This window comes from Rhamphochromis sp. 'chilingali' (assembly GCF_963969265.1).
Source record: "Rhamphochromis sp. 'chilingali' genome assembly, chromosome: 14".
Classification (NCBI taxonomy): domain Eukaryota; kingdom Metazoa; phylum Chordata; class Actinopteri; order Cichliformes; family Cichlidae; genus Rhamphochromis; species Rhamphochromis sp. 'chilingali'.
The window spans coordinates 6,421,206-6,441,687 of record NC_137941.1 but is presented as its reverse complement, the minus strand read 5'-3'; the positions used below and the strand labels follow the sequence as shown (position 1 = coordinate 6,441,687).

The window sequence follows — 20,482 nt, the reverse complement described above, 5'->3', positions numbered from 1 at the left end:
CGTATTTCAAAAGGAGCAACTTTTACTTTGAAGGCAAACTGTCTACCACTTGTAAGTAAGGTTTGCACTTGTTTAGACAAGATGGTATTTTCTATGCAAACCATGAAAGTGGCAACTCAACTTTTTTTTTTCTTATTTACATTTTTAAATTTAAATATTTAGGAAAGCAGGTACCAAAGGAGTTGGTGCAAATTTCCCTTGAGAAAAGACTAGAAAAAATAAATTGCATGTGCCTATTTTTGATTTCCAGAGTGATTGAAAGTTGCATTTTTTGATGTCAGGAGAAATGTCAGTGAAGATTTACCTCAAAGGTAGGTAGGTAAAAGCAGGCGGCGTGGAGTTTATGAAATATTAAAATGGGCTTAATACAGAAATGCACAAGGAAAGCATGCAGGAGAGAGGCGTAGAAGGTGGGAGGGAGGTGAAGTGCCATGGATGCTGTGGGGGGACGAGCAGGGAGGGGTGGGATCAAGGGATGAATGAAATTAAAAGTGGTGAGGCTTAGAGGGCTAAGGAGGGAGGGAGACATGGGATGAGAGAGAGGGAGAGGAGGCGCAAAAGAGATGGATAATAAGTGGACTATACCCCCTCCCCCTTTGCTCCCGTGGAGAGGTAGGGGCAGCCTGACCCCCCTCAGTTAAAAAAACCAAAAAAAAAAAACCTTTGTGAACCTTTCCCCGGCAGAGAGAACGGGAGGCAGACCGAGCGCAGAGCAGAGGAGAGGCAGTAAGGATCCAATTTAGAGCAGACACATAGAGGGAAAACAGCAAGCCGGACACTGAGGAAGAGGCAGAAAGAAGAAGCTGTATTTATGTCCTGGATGGTCATGGCTTTGCAGTGCTGGGCTACTCTTCTTCTTCTTGGATTAAACTTAAGGAAGCCCACTGGTCTGTAGCAGCCCCAGCAGCAGCCCCAGCAGCAGCATCACTCCTGTCCGTCACCATGCCGTCTGTCTCTCTCAGCTTGCCCACAGCTCTGGCTGGACCTGCACGCACTTGGGTCTGCCTGTCTTGCATGTTCTGGGTGAGAAAAGTTTCCAGTCAGATATTTTTAGGAGTTCACAGGATGTCTGACAGCAGAAATTTTAGCACAATTTCTCTGCAGCTCTAATATGTCAGAGTGAAATCATGTGTATAAGTCAGTAGGGCTGACTCACGTGGGACATAGTGTGATGATGCAGTGGGCATGATATTTTCTGTAAAAAAAGGTTTATGCTTCAGATTATTTGGGAGCCCTGCTCAGGGGATCTATTGGGTGGTCTGCTTTCGGGGGTTGGGTGGAGGGTTGGGACCCCGGCTGTGGGGGGCCTTGGCACGGTGACACATTTGAATGTGGGAGATATTATGAAGGAGAACGGGAGGGCGTGCAAACGCGAGACAAACCTCTGCACTGTCTGTTTCGTTTCAGTAACATGTTTCTTGTGTTTTCTTTGCTCCGTGTGCACGCTGAAAACTTTTCTGCTCCGACTTTGAGTTGAATTAAATGCTCTCCTTACTCACCCATTCCCACTCCCTCACTCCCCCGCTCTGTTTCGCACTAGGTGGTTGGGACACACAGCTATTTTTTGCTTTCTCTTGTATAATTCAATCTGCCGCGCATTCCCGCTCACAGTGAGGGGTTGTTTGTGCACTTGTGTGCCCTCTGGTCAGTGTTTGTGCGTGTGTGAGTGTCCATCCTAAATGTGCTGTGACTACGGTCTCGACATGTCTTAAAACACTGTGAGTGCTTTTCCTAATTTGTGCTGATATGAAAGAACATTCCTGTCTCAAATATACGACATTGCTTGCTGCTCTCCACGTTTTTTTTTCAGCTGAATAGAGGATGAAAGAGGAGACTGGTTTGAATAGACCATTGAGATCCATCCTTCCCCATTCTGCAGTGGTCCTTTGGGACATGACTGCACACCACTGGCAGAGCTGCAGCTCTTGGCGTGAGGACTGGATAATCTTACAGAGCTCTTCATCAGTTAATTACCATTCTTTCTTTTGAGGAGCGGGGGGCGAGGTGAAGGGGGGGGGTTGTAAAAGAATCTCAATGCCCCCCAGCTAAGCTCTGGGTCACTGATTGACTGCATCAGAGCGGTGTATGACAAAGCGAGCTCACTTAAGGGGGCGGGATTCAGTGTTAATAGCAGATCTTTGTTTGGTGCTAAAATGGCCCTAATTTGGGCACACCTTATTCCAGCAGCCTGGTGTTGTGGGTTATACGAGCTTTGCACCCTTCTGACCTGTTTGCTGGACAGACTAATCCTTTATCAAGTTTTTTTTTTTTTTTTTTATGCTGAAAGAGAAGGTGTCTGTGCATGATCATTTCTGAAATTTCCTAAAACGGACAGTGCCACTTTAAGGCCAGATCGATCTGAAGAAATGCTGAGGAGAGAAAAGAGCTGAATATTAAGCTCCAATCACTTTGCTCTTCCTGAAGTGACTGAAAATGTGTAGCTTTCGCCCCTTTCTGTGATGACTTCTGACCTTTTGAAGGATTTCTTAAAGCTATAAACATTTTCATTTAGAAACTTTGTTGAATGAGATATCTTAAAAATGTGTAGCTCTGGAAAACACCCAATGGCAACTTCCAGGGCTGAAATATAAACCCGTTATCCAGTCTGTGTAGCTTCCCAGTCATCTAGGTCATGGTCATTTTAAGCATTTGCAATGAAGGTAGCTGGACTTCTTTTTGGTTCATGAAGACCTGAAGAATTGTGAAGTTTCATCTCATTTAAGAAGCATCTTCAGTTCCAGCTACAGAGTTATTAAAACCCCTTGAAGGGTTAAATGCCTGGGACTCTCCATCAGTATTTAGAACTGAAGAAGCCTCTCAGATGACACGTGAAACGTCTTCCTGAAGTCGAGCTCCCTTCATTGCAAGTGCTTAATAATAAGCAGCAGTTCCTCTAGTGTCAACTTGATGTTCGCTTGAAAGAGCGAGTCAGCCCTGATAATAATAATAATAATAATAATAATAATAATATATTATTACTGATATTAAAATTCCAAACTTTAAACCACAAAGAAATATGTTTAAAAGGCTGTTTTCATCTCTAAACCTAATTGTGGCTTTTATGCCAGCTGTAAAGGTTGTAAAGTTTTATATAATTGATCTATTTAAATTAAATTAAGGCTTAAATCTCATCATTTAGGGGCATTGGCACTTTAAGGGATTGTGGGTGCCAACAAAGCCACTATAGATGCTGTTTACTAATTTAAAGGGCTGGCATCTGTGCAGCACTATCAAAATACGCATAACAGCTGATCTCTGGGCTACTTTCGTATTTATGCTGTTGTTGGTTCTTTAGTTTTAACCCCTGTCACAGGGAACATAGAAGTCATCATAGATAAAGAACTTGATTATAGTGAGGGAAAGCGAGTGTTAAAAACAGTAAAATCTGTCCACTGCAACCATTTTCCCCACTGAGCTTATCTTCATGCTCCTATCTCTGCTTTTGCTGACTTTTCTGTTTAATTAACTCTTCAACAAATCAGCATTCTGCCAGTCAACGTTGGGCTTTGCACTAACTCTTGGTGAACCAAAAGCAAGCACGTCTGGACTGGGCTGGTTGCATACCCAAAATCTTTGACTCTGCCAAAGACGTGAGGAGACACAAATGTCTTAACATAAATTAGGCTTGAGTTCTAACAAAACCAAGATGGGGAGGGTGACAGTGCTAAACTTGAGTTGACAAACAGACAGGAGGCGTCATGGTGGCTTTTTTCAGCCTATGATTTACTCAAATTTGTCTTTAAGGAATGTGTTTTACATTGCAAAGACGAGGCGACCCATTGCCACAAATCTCTTTTCCAAGATTAAACATAAAAACAGAAAAGGGACTGTCCATTTGATGATGAAGTCTGCATACTGTAGACGTCCTCCTTGAACAGATGGGAAAGGGAGTACAGCTGCAAAAGCTGTTATGAAGAGACTGGTCTGTAGAATAGAATGATACAAAGTGGGAGACTGGGCACCTGACAGCGAGTAAGTTCAGCTTCAGGAAACAGACTGGCTTCTGGAACTAGACGAGATCTGTTCCTTAGCCTCCAATGGGGAGGGCTTCCTCTTGTCAGAGCAGGATAAAGGAAGATTTTTCCAGCATGGAAGCTGAAAGAAATGCTTAGAGAAATATAGGAAACGGCAGGAGTGACTTGAAGGACGCAGGAAATGAATAGAAGATGCTGCGGGCGAAACGGGAGGGCAAAGTATTTACGGATGATGAGAAAGGCCTTGAAAGAAGACCTTCAGTAGAGTGCTGACCCTCCGCCAGACACTTTGAATAATTAATGAATGCCAAAAAGGGTTTTAGGGATTTTTTTCAATTTTTTTTTAAAATCAGGTTTCTCTGTAGGGGCCTGGAAAAGCAATGAAATGCCCTTTACCAGCCCACAGCCTATAAAGTTTAAAAGCCATGCAAATCCTGTTGACATTCAGGAGCAGTAGGTTATTAACACACCCACTTACTTTGGCCTTTAGACCAAACAGGCAAGTTGATAGGATATGTGCCGGATAGAGCAGGGCGATATGGCCAAAAATATTTATCACGATATATATTTGAAAATTTGCGATAACGATATAACCGACGATATAATTGATGCGAGACAAAATACAACTCCACAACATTACTAGCGCAAAAAGACAACCTTCCATTTATTTTCACTTAAACAAGAAGCTGGTTTTTATGTACATTAAAGCTTTATAAAAATGTAACAGTGCAAATGCAAATTCCTTGCTGAAAGTTTAACCAAAAGGCATTTCCAGTAGAAATGGGCTGACGTATCCTGAGCATAACCATGTATAATATCCACTGAAGTTAAAAAGAGGTGCTTTGCAACATTAAACTGCAGTGTGCAGTACGTATTTTTCGGACCATAAGGTGCACGGGATTATAAGGCACATTAAGCGAAACAAAGCAGTCAGATAAATCAAACTTTATTAAACTCATTCTTCTTGCTTCCTCCACTTCTGTACCATTGATTCATTAATGTTGAATTCTCTGGCAGCTGCTCTATTCCCATGTTGTTGCAGTATATTAATGACTAACCTCGTATTGTGGATGGATTATCTCAGTTGTTCTCCTGACTGAAGTTTGGTCCGTTTACAGTATCCTGCCATGCGATTGCATTTGTCTCTAACCATGAAGAACCTTCACGTTAACTTTTATAAGTGGAAAAGTGTTAGTGTTCGTCCTCCAGCTTCACTGTTTATGTTATGCTAACATAGCTGTGTCGCTAGCGATCACGTAGCACATCATTATATACCAGCTAGCCCAACTTCAGTAACCCTACAAACGTCACTGCTGTTTAGTTTCCTGTCTTCATTTATGTTGGAAGTGATAGCAGAGCTGTACGTTTGATTTTTTTCAGAAATCTCTCCGTCAGAACATGCTATATCATGCTTAGGTAACTAGCGAAACTAGCGAGCTAACTTCCGCTAGCTTCCTGCTAACTTCTAACTCCGTTAAATGTAATAACTTTTGTTTTCATGGATGCCTGGAAGTTAAACTTTATAGTTACACCTGGTAAAGCAGCAATGCTGATCGTTTTATTAAAGATGAAAGAATTTAGACAGTTTTTAACTCTAAGTGATGCTGCAGTGTTGTTTGACCTGAAGGATACGGAGTTTAGGACCCAGATTACTCCCAGACTTAAGAGCATCTTAGTCCGACAAATATGACAATAACAACGGCCGCTTGCATGTTCTGCAAAAAAATGTGCTTTGTTGTGTATCTGACGGACAAACACCAAACCAGTTCCACATCACTGAAGTTGCACCATTTTTACAAACCAATTCTGGTTCATCTGTTTCACTCAACAATCGGCCATGTGCGTATGAAAACAAAGGCACTGCGCATGCGCGTTTTACTCCCATTCTATCGCGATATTTCATTTTCCTATCGTTGCCTAACATTATACCGGTATTACCGTGAACGGTATAATATGGCCCAGCCCTAGTGCCGGAGTGTCGGTAGCAGTGACCAGGTGCCTCTGATCTAACTATAACCACAGTCTCACATATTGGCCTCACACTTCTGCCGGAGCAAATATTGACGTCGGCTGAACCTTCACAGTTTCGAGGGATCAAAGAACTCCTCCGGATGATCGATATCCATTAACGTACAGACGCTGTAGTGTCAGAGTTGGGTCTCAAAAGGATCGTTCTGGGAATTTGTGTCATCTGAAGAATGTTAGGTTGGTGGTCTTTAGTTGTCTTGACTTGAAAATCAAAACATGCTGCAAGCCTGTTGTTACTACTCCAGCCTCCATGCCTTTATGCAAGTTGCATGGTCTCATGGTAGTGCCCATTTGTGTAGTCCTTGACTATGCAGACAGAGGGATTTTGGGAGTTCTACAAATGCACGCAGTCTTCCAAAAAGCCATCACAGTTATGTATTAATCGAAAGCTGAGTTGTTGAAAAGTTGGCTCTAACGGGAAAGGAAGCCACTTACCGAAAAAAAGATTAAATGGCAATAAAACATAGATAAGAAGCCCAAAAACTTCACAGCTGCAACACATAGAAGTGGGTTAGCATATCTCTGTGTAGTACCTACTGTCATCCTGGATGTTGTCTACTTTTGGCCGTTTTCCGACACGCTCTCTGAGCTCATCTCCTTTTCCACTCTCCCTTTTCTGTCTCTCTCTGTTCGTAGTTAGCTTCTGCCTCAATCCCATTGCCTAAGATTACCTCTGATTGGGGAAAAGTGCTCCGCATGTGTGGCCCCCTTTGAAATACATCACCACTCCTAACCGTAACATCTGCGTTTATGTTACCCCAAATATATTTTCTCTCCCTTGAGTGAGTTTGCCTCACAGTTACATTCTGGGTTTGATGCTGACCCACTTGTTGACATGTTGGGGAGTTTTGTCATCTTTATCTTTGTGTGGCTTCTTCTCACGGTCGTGACTTAGATGAAAAATCATGAACAACAAAAAGGGACGTTTAACTCTTGCTCATTGATTTACAAGAGATGTTGAGCTTTGTGTAATACCCCCACCCGCCCCTTTTGGTCCTGAGGGACCCCCTCAGCTTTGTCTATGCTTCACTGGGCGCATTGGTCCTAAACCTCCCATGGTATTCTGGTTTTCTGTGACAGGAAGTTTGGAATTCAGAAACGTAATTAGATTGCCTCATTTTACTCTACCTAATCCAGGGATACTGGCTGCTAGACTGCTGTAAAGTTAGTTTATCTACATTTTCATTGGTGACATTAGACACCATGCTCATTAAACATTTGTGTCCACTTTAGTAGAAATATTACTTTCTCTGAAGAGCTTAACCCACCTGGCCTCTTAGAAAGTTTAATACTTGTCCTTTAAACCTCTGCTTATCCCAAAGTCATGTCTATCACATGGTTTGTTTGAGTCTGGCGAATCCATGACTTTTTGCTTTTGTTACTTTATGATTAAAATGACCTTTAACCAAATATACTGGAGTCTTTGGCTTGTTTCATGGATTTTATCTTAGTTTTTGACTGTTAAGAAACACTTTGTTATATTTTTTTAGGTACCATCTTGTTTAAATAAAGTATATTCTTCACTCTTCCTCAACAACAGCTTTCTACCTTTTGTCTCCCTCTCTGGATTCTGCTTTTGTGCTAGACAATAATTTAATACAGGTGACCTCACTCAAGGAAATGCCTTAGACTTTGAGAACAAGGAGGGTCAAAGGTGAACATTTGAGAAGTAGAACAACAATGTGGACTGGCTGTAGAGTATGCTCTTGAGTGTGTGTAGGTGTTTGAACCTGGTAATAATTAAGGCAGCTAACAGGAAGCGCACTGTGGTACCTGGGGCCACGTTTATTGCAAAACTAATCTGCAATTTTGTAATGCAGTCACCAGTGATGTACAGATTTTAACATATTAAAGCTGTACCTGCGCCAGAAAAGAAGTATAGAAACAAACATTTGTAGAGGTTTAAGCTAGAAATTTAGGTCAGTTGATCATCAGCAGTTCAGTGGATTCATGTAACGCTATTTTAGGTTTTTCTGTTTACATTAATCAGATTAAGGTACAACTATAGCCAAGTATTCCTTGTTGCTGCTGACTGGTAAATCTGTTGTGGATTTTCACCTCTGTTCTCTGATTATTAGAGGCTCATGCTTTCATTGTTGGGCTTTAGTTTGACTTCACAAACATTTTCTTTGGAGGAGATGAAAAAGAAGAAGCAGGGGAAAAAAGTGATCACTTGATTATGATTGGATTATGAAGAAAAAACAAACTCTGGTATTCTGATGTATTTCCATCTCACTACTTACCTGAACTTTAAACATTACAGTACATCTCATTTAAGAATTGTTACACCCTTGCTAATTAAAGAGACGTACATTCGAACCCTTTCTGCTCACAGTAGGAAGGTGATTGAGAGAAAAATGTCAAAGAAGATTCAAACGTTTACTGTGTTGTTTATCGACCCCGTGTTTAGTGCTGAAAGTCACCTTATATGGATATGCTTCATATCTCATGTGTGCAGTAGACTAATTGCAAGCCAAAACATTCCTTACATGTACACGTAGACTCGAATTTTCAAGCGTCTTCAGTGCCAGAGCACAACTTAGCAGCCAAGTTAAACTTCTGTAATTTTTTAAAAAATACAGCAACAAAGCACAAACACGGTTTAAAGCCAGGAAACATGTCACCTTTTTTAATCTGATTCCAGAAATCGAGCACATTTGTTTGAGAGCCTGACATCATGATAAAGCACTCTGTGGAGATTAAGAGAAAGGACGAGGAGCTTTCTCCTTAACGCTGGGCTTTACTTCTCCCGTTTACTAGCCGTCCACTTGCTTGATTTGTCCCAATGAGAGTCACAGAGCTTCTTAATGCCATGATAACCTACTACTTTGGACTTGATCTAAGACCTCCTGTGGTTACCTGTGCATTCAAGAGTGAGGCCAAACAACGCTCATTGGAAGCGGCGCTGACAGCATCATGCTGCGCTGCCCGTGCATTTATCCAAAAGGGATCGGGGGAGCTTCGAGATTCTTTAATTATTTGAATTCATGCTCAGGTGGTTGGCTTGGTTTAGTTTTGCTGGTGCCATGAATAATTTTCTGCACTTTTTTTACATTTTCTTTATATTTTTTGTATTTTTAGATAAGATTTAGGTTGGGAAAAGCAGAAGAAGCTCTCATCAGGAAATAATAAGATCTAATCATAAGAACAAAGTCCCCCAAAACATGTCATCCCCATTCTTCCTTCATCTGGGGTTATGGTTTTAGTTTCACTCGTCCCATCCAAGAGCGTCTGCCTCTGCCAACCCAGCACGATATGGAGCTCATGCTGTTTCCCTCAGCAGTTTCCTCCTATGATGAACTTTGGCTGTCTTTGATTAAACCCATTTTTATCCTTCTGAATCTAAACCTTTGGCAGGCACTGTCTGCTTTTTTATTTGGAGCTTGTAGCTCTCTATGTTCCGCATGTATAATTTATTTTCATACGCTGCTATATGACAACGCTGCGAGGGAAAGTTCAGAAGGTTCAACTGTTTTCTTTAGACAAAGTTTATCTCAGGCGATTTTGAGATTTTCTGTAAAAACAAATGAAGCTGAAATCTTATCAATTGCTTAATACGGATTTGCTGTAACATTTCGAAACAGATACCTGAGTCCAAGCCAGGAAACGATACTGTAATTGTGTTACAGCAGTAATAAAGAATTTCTTTTGAGGTTGCAGACAAAAGAAAAGAGCAGCTCTTTAAAGTTGAATAAGTAAAAACAAGAATAAGCAAAGTGGGATCAACAGATTGAAAATTATTGCGTTTCCTGTTACATGATTAAATTGATGAGTATCCAACATTTTCTGTTTGATAAATAAAGTTTTTGTTTTTAAATTATCTCATTAGTATGAAAAAAGTATCACAGCCACCGATTATAGTTTGTTTTGCATCTATAATATCATTTTAGATGTCATCTGCAGCTCTTTCTAGGACCTAACTGATTTCAATGTAAAAATGCAAATGTGCAATGTGATTGGATTGAACCTGGTAAAGCCCTTGTGTGGTTTATAATGAACCTCATCAAGGTTGAAACATCACGGTTATAACATAAGAGAGCTGACATACCTATTGTGTTGCCGATATGGGGTTAATCACACACACTAATGTTAATTTGATATGATGTTCCAAAACCATTTTAACATGCTAACATTTGCTAACTGGCAATAAACAAACTTATAGAACAGCTGTGATCTGAAATTAGACCTGACTGTAGCAGAGTGTCTAAGGGATCAGTGAAGATGGTTAAACTCCAGTGTGATGCCAATACTCTGGCCACTGTAGGAACTAGTGGGTTGTGTTATGGCGGTCTGCACCTGGTGCATGTGTTTTACCACACTATCTTGCCCTACAACACGTTTTTCTTTTCTTTTTTTTAAGGTTGGAATAGGTGGAGAAAAAGTACCTAATCTAAGTTACGTACTCCTGAGTGACACTGAATAACTGCTAGGCTGGTTGCTGATTGGTCAAACTTGAATCAAATACCTTTACAAAAAAAATTATTATAATTTTTTAAAATTCAGCAACCTAGTGGAAGCAAGAGGAAGAATAGTACGCTGCTCCTCTTAAAGAAAGCTATCAGCAATGTAAAATTAGATATAAAAACTAAAAACAGATAACACGGCAGCACCTCCCTGCATACTTTCTGTCTACTTGCACCATCAGTACTGACGTCATGGTTGAAGCTGTTGCAGAAATATTTCATTACCGCGTGTGTCTATTTGTTTCTACATTGCAATAGAGACAGATGCTAAAAGGGTTAGTTAGGGTGCATGCGTCCTAACTAGCTCCTAACCCCCCCCCCAAAAAAGAAAAAAGTTCATACAACCTTGCACTTGATATGGGTTGAATCTAATGAGCACGTAGACTATGTTTTTACCACATTTACACACACACGCTGGAAAAGTGTTGACCTAACTGCAGTTTAAAATCCAGGATCGTGCTTTGATCTCAAAGGATAAACTTGAAACTTTGGCAAACATTTGTCCACGGACTCACAGCTGTGACTTTCTTCACTAAAGTTGCCTTAGACTCATGTGGTAACTTCCAGCAACACTTTCACCTCATCTTCGGTCCAACCACAGAAATCTCTATCTACCTGTGCAGTGTTTTCCGAAAACAAACCAGCCTTCTCGATCCTGTTTGCATAAAGAACACACACATGCATGTTGTCTGTGAAAAGGGAGGTTAATATGTATTTAGTGGGTTGCAGATAGAGATTATTTCTGAAAATGGAGGTTAAATGGATGTAGACTAAGCCTCGAGGGCCGGTGTCCTGCAGGTTTTAGATGTATCCTTGATTCATCACAGCTGATTTAAATGGCTACATTGAACTAAAATGAACTAATCATTTGATCCAGGTGTTTAGACCCAGGGTGATATCTAAAACCTGCACGACACCGGCCCTCGAGGCTTGCCGTTGGCCGAGCCTGTCATAGGGGATTGTCAATGAAGAACCTTGAGATACTGGTTGGTGTGGTGTTCTGCGTTAAAATTCAGGACCTAACATAAAAAGTCACAGATTGTGTCTTTGTTGTGTTTCGGTAGGAGGGCTGACCACCTCTATTGTTCCCCTACCTTTCTCCATTGCTTCCTATGCTACTCACAAAGTTGAATGAGTACCAGATTGTGACAACTTAGAAAAGATGACTGCTGTGCGTTATTCTAATGCTCTGTGAAAAAGAAGGGATTTTCCCCCCCCCTCTCTTTACTTCTGGATGACTGAGTAATTTCCTCCTTGAGATCCACCTCACTGAAATGAAATGCCTGTAGAGTCAGAGGAAGTAAAGTGGAGGAAAGAGAGACTGGACTGGAATGCCTGGGGTGCATTTTTCCCCCCTAAATGAAAAGCAGGTGACTGTTCATTGTAAGACTATTTGGTTAGTGGGAACCAGAGAGCGGAAGGAAAGCTTTGGGGGAGCTCTCTTCTTTCTGGTATTTAGCTGTGAATTGTTGCTCACTGCACTTGTTCTGTAGTGGGCTGCTGACAATTAGGGGATTCAGAGAAACTCCCTTCTTCAACTGCTGAATGTATTGTAACATGCCAGTCAGAGCAAGGCAGTTAATTGGAGCCAGGCTTGTTTTATGTGCTCTCACTTTCTCCTCGAGAGTTGACCAAGAAGTCATTACAAAGCTATCTGGATGAGCTTTGTGGAAATATTTTTGTAAAGTTACTGTTCTGTCATTTAGCCTATGAAAATATCAACAATGCGCTGGTGGTAACAGAAAATTAAGCCTCTGGTTGGCATGCAGCTTGAGGCTGGAAGTGTTTTTCTGTCTGACTGAAGCTGAATGATAGTCATAACAAATTAGTTTTGTTGAGGTTCAGTTAAAGACAGAATAACACTGCTACAAACAAGGCCCGTGCACATAATTGCTAATTGGCATCGCATGTGAAAGGAGTCAAAGGCTAAACAGAAATGTGAGAATCAGCTGAAAATGGTGTTGTAGGAGTTTGTGAAAGGAAGAAGAACACTCACTGTTGTTGTGTAAGCTCATGTTTCTCATTCTCCTAACTTCATCCTTACTGTTTTGTGCATGCTAATAGGTTAGATGCATCTGCGTTAATTCAGTTGATTGCCTGTTTTTTTTGAAAATATCCCTTAAAAATTGCCCAGAAGTTAAAATGTTCTTTTTTGTCTTTTTTTGTCTAAACAGCAGCCTAAAAGTATTCAGCTTTGTTTGCTAGATATAAACAATAATCAGCAAATTTTGACATTCATAAGACTAGAAATTGTGAACTTATTGCTGTTGTTATTTTTTATACAAAAACTTACAAGGCAAATCCGATAGACCTTTTGGTGGCAGTACCACAAAGAGTTGCAGGATGGGCGACGCAGTCGTAATACTTGATGCCTGACGTATTTTGTATGCAAAACAATATCTGGATAATCTAGAGCTGTTTTAGATACAAGTCATGCTGAAAGATGAGGTATAAATTGAGCTGTTTTGACACCGTTGCCAAAGGCGTGTGTATGTTTGCACAGGGGTGGCCAAACTTTTGCATGCAACTGTCAACTCTGCCTTTAAGAATCAAAGTCTTCAGTGTTATATTGTGTTGGATCATTTAAAGACATGTTAAGCTCTTCTTTATTTTCTATCAAATCTACTGTTACCATGGAGAATGTTCATATTAGATAATAATGAGGTCAGAGTAGATGCAACTAATCCCTGGGAGACTAAGCACAGGCCTTGTTAGGCAAAATGCTCTGTTTCAGGCAATTTTTTTTTTTTTTCTACTTTTGCATCACAGCTTGAGTTGAGCCCCTCCCACCTACTCTTCAAGCTGTTTGCAAGTGGCAGCCAATCCAGAGAAAGTGGACTTAAAACTAGATAAACTAATATGGCTCGTTTCAAACTGAGGGCCTCCACCAAAGCCCGGTGTGGGATAAATGAGGATTATTTTCAACTGTGACTCTAGCAGAGCTACTCGAGTCCATGATTACATAAGTCCTGGAGATGTTAGAGCTGTAGCATTGACATATTTGAACAGGTTTATACAGGCCGTTAAGCATCAGATTACTGGCAACATTAGCAGTCTTGCCTCATTAGTTCAAAGACAGCAATTATCTGTATCTTTCATCACTGGTTAAGAGGGAGCATTACAAAGTTTAGCACCACTTTACAGGTAGCATTTGCATCTTTCAGTAACTTGTCCTTTGATTTCTCAACTGAAGTTTAAGTGCTGTTTAAATTATTCGGGGGGGTTTGGCAAAGCTGGAATTTTTTAATGACCCCCATTTTAAACCCACTGTTATAGTCATGCCTCATTCTGATAGGCTGTACAGTTTAGGTACCATTGAAAATGATCTAATATACTTTGTGAAGTTTGTAAAGTTTCCAAGGAGAGAGACTCAGTTTTTTTTTATTATACCCCCCCCCAACTATTTGAGTTGTTTATAGTCACATGATATCATGAGTTTAGATGGAAAGAGAATAGAGGTTACGATTGTTTTGGATTTTTAGCTGGTGATGGGGAAAGACTTGAATCGATGAAGGTAGTGCGTGGAGGAAAGAGGTCAGGTCGTGGATAAGAGGAGATAGGTTAGAGGTCAGTTGTCCTTTGCCAGCTGAAATGAAGAATAGCAGCCTTTTGTGAAAGGGGACCGTCCTCTGGAGGATGGGAGGGGGGGTCGTCACAAAAGTAGAAAAAGCTTTTGAGAAATCTTTCAGAAATTCTGTTTGCAGTCATCTGAAATTAGTTTTGCTTGCACACTCATTGAGTCAGTGAGCGTTACATGTGTATACACAAAAACACAGATGGAGACATGCAGTGATCACTCCAATGCATCTTGTTAAAATGTCTATCCATGCATATGGTGTCCCATATGAGAGATTGTAGTGTGCTAGCTGGCTCATTAACCCAGCTGACTGCAGAGGTCTCGGTTAGTCTTCTGGCCTCAGCGGGAAGAACAATAGTGTTCGATTGGTGGGGGTCAATAATGAAGCACTATACTGTGTGTATATGCTATTCACTGCCTCCATTCACGCTGTAGGAAATCGACACAGAAGGGGAGGACGGACGGCTGGTGCTTGTCCGTCTCTTCTGTTGTGGCGGCTTCTTTCTCACCTCTTCTCACTACAGCTGAAAAATCACAAAACACTTACTTTTTTTCTGCATGAAACCTGGTGAAAAGTTCTATTTTCTTATCAATATGAAGACAAAATGTCTTTGTTTTGGGTTTTTTTTTTTTTTTTGTTTGGTTGGTTGGGTTCTTTTTGGTCATGGGGAGTGGTGTCATTGTTAGTTTCTAGGACCAGTTTAAGTGGAGAATAAGCAATTACTGTGGACTGTTCCAGCAACACTTGTTAGGTCAGGAATTTCAGGGTAAGATAGTAGGGCAATAGTAGTAGCTACATCTTTTGTTTCTTGACATTTTAAATTCGGATGCTGTGCCAGCAAATGGTGGTCTTGGAGAAATGTTACACCCCAGCCGTCTAGCCAGCTGTAACTGATGTAACAGATGTAACTTTTTTCCTCTAACACACATAAATTGAATTGTGGTGCACCATATTAATTGCCAGTATCATCGTGTGAATGGGGTCATCTCAGATTCTCTAACTTTTAATTTTTTATCCTCATTTTTTAATGTAATTTTTGTCATGTGATGGCACTTTTCTCTGCTGATTGAGCATTAGCCTACTTATCTTTAGGTGACATCTAGCTAGTTTACTCCTATCTTCTTACTCTTAGCCTTGTTATTTTGTTTTCCATGGATGCCTGGATGCTACACTTGACTATGAGCACGTTATCAGGATTATAAAAATATTTTACTCTTTAACTGTCAGTGGTATGTCTGTTTCTTTGTCTTGTTTTTAGGGACAGTGAACATTTTGAACCTGGAACTGACTGATATGAAATTAAACTTAAGAAATACATTTTGTTTTTAACTCCCATTGACTGTGATAATGCCTCGTGTGGCCTTCTAGTACAACACTAGCTAATTGTTTTCAGTAAAAGAAAACAATTAGCTAGTCCTGATGATTTTACTGGTGTGCTGAAATAACCATTTTAGCCATATCACACTGAAAGCAAAATTCATAATTACTAAAAAATGGGGCTTTTGTCAGAAAACTACTGTTAGATGCACATGGATTTGAAAAATTTGTATCAGATATTGTAAAGACAGTTTAAAAATAAACTTTAGTTTGCTCACACATTCCCACTTCATGTCTTTGATCCTTTAATATTTTGTGTTGTGTGTATGGTATACGGGTTTTTTTTTTTATTGTCTGTTTATTATTAAAAGGAACCAAATTTTGTTTGCAATTCTATTTTTATTTTATTTTATTTTTATATTTTGTTTTTAAACTTACTTTACTCTTACAGCTTTTACAGCTGATAGACTGAATTGAGCAGTACGGCCAAGTGTCAGAGGCGTTTGTACCCATACAAACATGGTTCTGTGTGTATATGAGGTAATGCATCAAGTGCCAGTGTAATCAGAGGGGAAATCAGTGTGTGTACATACGTAGGTCTCTGCATGAGTCACATGTGGGAAGCAGTCGAGGGAATAGTTTTGAATTCTAAACTTGAGGAGAAAAACAGCCTCTTGGTTACCTTATTCAGCTGGAATGTCTGTCGCCAAGCAGAGTCTGGAAGGGTTTATCTCCATACTATAACATTACCTAATACATGCTGAAGCTGTATGAACAGTATGATTCTAAAACTTTATATCCATTGCAAGAAAAACAGTGCTATCTGAAATCTAAAACTCAGCCTTGGACAAATGTGTTTCAGATGTTTTTAAAAAAGAAAATCTCAAATTTGAGTTTAATTTTTCTGCCATTAATCAAATTATGGCGGTTTTTCGCTACGTGACGAGATCATGTTTCTGTAATTGTGCATTTTGAGTTCTTGGACAACACTGTTTCCCCTGCCATTGCCTTTGGGAGGTACCCCCATGCCCCCAGTTTGACCCATAATCCTCCCATGAGGAGAACAAAAAACAAAATGATGAATAAAATTGCCCATCATTTAATGTCTACTTGTAGTAGTCGATTAAATAAACACAGTTTTGTGTTTTAGATTGTAGTTACCAGTGTTCTAATATATGTATACACAAGACATTTGATATGAGGACACAATGCATGGAGGATCTGCTGTGGAGGAATGGCTGAGTGCAGCCTGCAGCTGTGCAGAGGTTTTTGGTTGTAGCTGCCTCTGATGGACACCTTGAGCCAGCGTAGCAGATATATTGTGACTAAATGCTGGCCAAACAAGTGGTGGCAATGATGATAATACTGTCCACACACTGGTTTTTGTGTTCTGAAGCCACTAGCTTGAAAATGTAATAATTCATTAGTGTTCATCACACAAATAACTAATCCTATCACTGGCAAAATATATCAACCAGAACTACAAACTAATCAGAAACCACTACGTCCACTACATGTAAACGTAAGCAAACAGTTGTTAAAATGCATCATTTGAAAATGATGAACTCGACCACAAGTGTGTTTTATCCCTCCAGCACAATGTTGTCAAGACTCTTTACAGGCAATGTGTCAGTTTAGCGATCAAGAAAATCCAAATCTGTAAAGTGGAAAAAAAGAAAAAAGAATTTTTGTGAAGGAACAGAAAAAAGTAAAACTTAAAGATTTAATGTCATGACTTAACAAGAAATGCCTCTGGACTGATGTGGGTGTTACTGACAGTGCAATCAATGCCCCCCAAAACAAAGAGGAACGATGACAAAACCAAAGATTGTTTTTTAGACTGCAGATATTAAAGCCCAATGTGCATCAGGCTAGAATCTTGCAAAAGTGGTGGATGTAAAACTTCTGCTGCTGATGGCTGGACAGCTGGTACTGGTGAAAGCATGAGCAGCTCTCATGCTGAGCCCCGTCAACCACAACAGTCCAGGGAGCCCAATACAGATAAAAATAACAGATCTTTTAACCTTAAATTTTAACAACACAGTATTGATTAACATCTAAACCTATTGTTCCATTAAAGAGGAAAAAATCTGGTTTAAACTTCTTGATGTCAGCCCTTTTGTTACCGTTCCAGGCTGTGCCTAAAACTAAACTGGGAAAAGTGGAAAGGTAGCAGCTGCTAAGTGAAGACCTTCCTCTTCTTTTTACAACTTTTAGGAATGAAAAGTGTAAAATGAGGGTGGAATTTGTGAGTGATGGTCAGTTATTTCTGCACATATGTGTATGAATGTGTGATGTAGGAGGTCTGTTCATCTGTGTGTACGTATTTGCACATCTTTATGCACGAGAGCGCCTGTTTTGCCCATGCGTGCTAATGAGTGTTAGGCAGGAGATTATGTGTGCGTCTCTAAGGGAACGGGAGTCTGTTCCCAGGAGCTGCAGTGCCTGAGTTGACGAGGGGGGGGTATTTGTACACCCTGACCCCAGCTTTCGGGGGTCCCGGGTGGTTGTCTGAAACCATTTCCTTCCTTTGTGGTCCATTTGAGAGCCTGAAGTGTGACGCAAATGTGAGGGACAGAGTCCATTTGCATGGGCCGCTACAGGTTGAAACAAAAAATGATCAGCTTGGGCTTCATATCCCATGAACGCACTCAGAGGGACGTCTTTAATTCTGCAGATCTGTGCTCCCCACCCCCATAGGTCTCCTCATCATCCTCAGTCGAATCCCCCATATACTCCACCCCGAAACAATAAACAAAGTCTGAGAGCCCCGGGTGCATCGCTAATGATCGGAAACAATTAAGGGCTGACAAAAGGGAGCGTCCTGCTATATTGCTGCGCGCCGTATTTACATTTTGGGGTTAAACGACTGAAGCGCAGATTTCTGGTGAGGGCAAGCGGACTCAAACAGACGGACGTGTTGAGGAGTTCTTTCTTTTGTGTGGCTGTGTGAAGGAGGATGTCTTGAACTACTTGGCACTCGAGTGATACTACAAATTTAAACCTCTCAAAGTCAAAAGAATTTCAGCTCGAGTATCCTCTATGCACATTACACTCCTCCAGCCTCATTTTAACCGCTCTACCCACAGAAGTCAGAGAATAAAAATGTACAAACAAGACAAGTGGCATAACAGTGGACGACTGTACCCTCCAACCCCCACCACCACCCCCCACCCTGGCTGTCTGACTGGTTAAGTCCTGGTGTGTGAATGGATAGAGGGCTGGGAGAGTGTGAGAAGGCTCAGGAGTGGTCAAAGAGGCCGCTGAATAGACTCCTGGATTGAGACATCCTGCCTGTTTAACACAGTGCAGCATAGTGTAGAGGTGTGTGTGTGTGTGTGTGTGTGTGTGTGTGTGTGTGTGTGTGTGTCAGAGAGAGGGGGAGAGAGAGAGGAAGAGAGTGAGAGTTTGTTATAGACAAGGAATTACAAAACATTGTCTCATTACTAAAGAGAGAAGAAAAATACCTCTACTTATAAAATACCTCTACTTATGACAGGAAACAGATTTAGATTAGATTTGTTTTTATAGTTTAATGACTATTCGTAACCATCATGACCATCCCTAGTTCATGATTATAGCTCCACAGGAACTCCCAAATTTATTAAAATGAATTTCCTTGTGCATGGAGAAGGCATCTACTTTTAAAGGAGTCCAAACTTCTCTATTCCACTGCAGACGGTACTTGGGTCATCATAGCCAACGTGACAGAAAGGTAGTGTAAACAGAAATGATGGATGATAAAACAATGATGGCTTTTTTGGTGGGAGGCTGTATGCCACAGCAAAGATATGAACTCTGGTTTTAGAAAAGGAAGCCAGCGAGTTTGATGTTCTGTGTTTCACCCGTTAGTCGTGTTTCTCCCTGACTAGTCAGTGGTCTGCAGGATTTTCATGTCACCCTTTAGCTTTGGCTCCGCTGTAGAACTTTTGCTGATGAGAAAACCAACAAACAAAAATAAAAAAACTACTGAGTGATGTTCTTTTGTGTCATGTAATGTTGAAGCTGTGGAGATGTGCATCAAAATCTGAGTAAAAACAGGACACAAAGACCTGTAGCCCTGAGTGGAAATGATGGGCTTCTCATTGAGGATAACCATGTGATGGGATTTCACTTGTGGGGAGAATTAGGATGATCGCATCCCCCCAGCAACTGACACCTGGGTTTGTAGCATGTTACATTTAATTTTCCATTTATTTTTACGTTACCTGCTTTACTTTATGTTAACGTTTTGATATTCTGGCTTGTTTTAAAAACAGATTCCTGTCATTTTTTCACATTTTTTTTATTTCACTAGAGGCATCTGAGAGCTTTCTTTTACTGTTAGCTTAATTTACTGTATTGTTATGCAATATATAATTTTTTTTTTTTTTTAATGAAATTTAAAATGTACCAGTGGAAGCAGAGTACATGAGAGTTCACTAAAGAGCGCACTACTGCCTCACATCCTTTCCCAAGTATCGTTGTGGTAATTGCATCCAAAACAGGTGATGTCATTGTAGCCCCCACAGGACTTAATGACTGTTTTTGATTGTGTGGTTTGAGAATAGACATTTGACAAAAAGCAATTTAAAGGCAGGTGTTCCTCCAGCCACCTGCCTGCTGATAGTATAGACTCTTTATGTTGACAGTTGATTCCCCAACAGCCTGGAAGTAAAAACAGTGTTTCTGTATAAACGTAATCTGCGCCCTGCCTCATTCCAGCAGTATCAGTGTCCATTAAATTTGGTGTAATTTGGCAAAGCTTAGACATGCTTGAATTACTGTGACCGAGCATACGATTAAACCCACATATCACGCTTTTCCAGCCTCTCAAAGTCTAAATCCATATCCAAAGTCTTAAACCAGCAGGTGGCAGCCAGGGCCTTGGCAAGATACATACGAGTGCCAACCAGGGACCTTCACTCCTCCTCAGAAAAGCCCCCTTGCCAACATGGTGCATCCTGCACAGCCATGGTCATTATTTCAGTCTAACTAGATTAAGCTAATCACATTATGTTGTGGCAAGGCGTAGTCGGGAGATGGAATGAAGGGTCGGCTGTCCTGCTGTTGCCATCCGGCTCTGAAAAACAAACAGTGAAGTTCTGCATAGAGCTGTTGGAGTATGTTTAAGTTGCTAAAC

At 40.7% G+C, this 20,482-nt stretch overlaps 1 protein-coding gene across 10 annotated transcripts in view; it reads left to right on the top strand.

Annotated features, from left to right (window-relative positions):
- The window catches only part of tns1b (tensin 1b), a 195,444-nt gene that overhangs the window by 38,902 nt on the left and 136,060 nt on the right, over positions 1-20,482 (top strand). Inside the window, exon 1 of one of the 10 annotated variants that reach the window (XM_080904047.1) lies at positions 593-1,023. The exons of 8 other annotated variants lie outside the window; for them this stretch is intronic. In XM_080904047.1, the coding sequence (XP_080760173.1) occupies positions 943-1,023 (81 nt within the window). In that variant the 5' untranslated portion in view covers positions 593-942. Of the gene's footprint in view, positions 1-592; positions 1,024-20,482 lie in introns of those variants that run through there. One more of the 10 variants, XM_080904043.1, reaches the window with a different exon arrangement.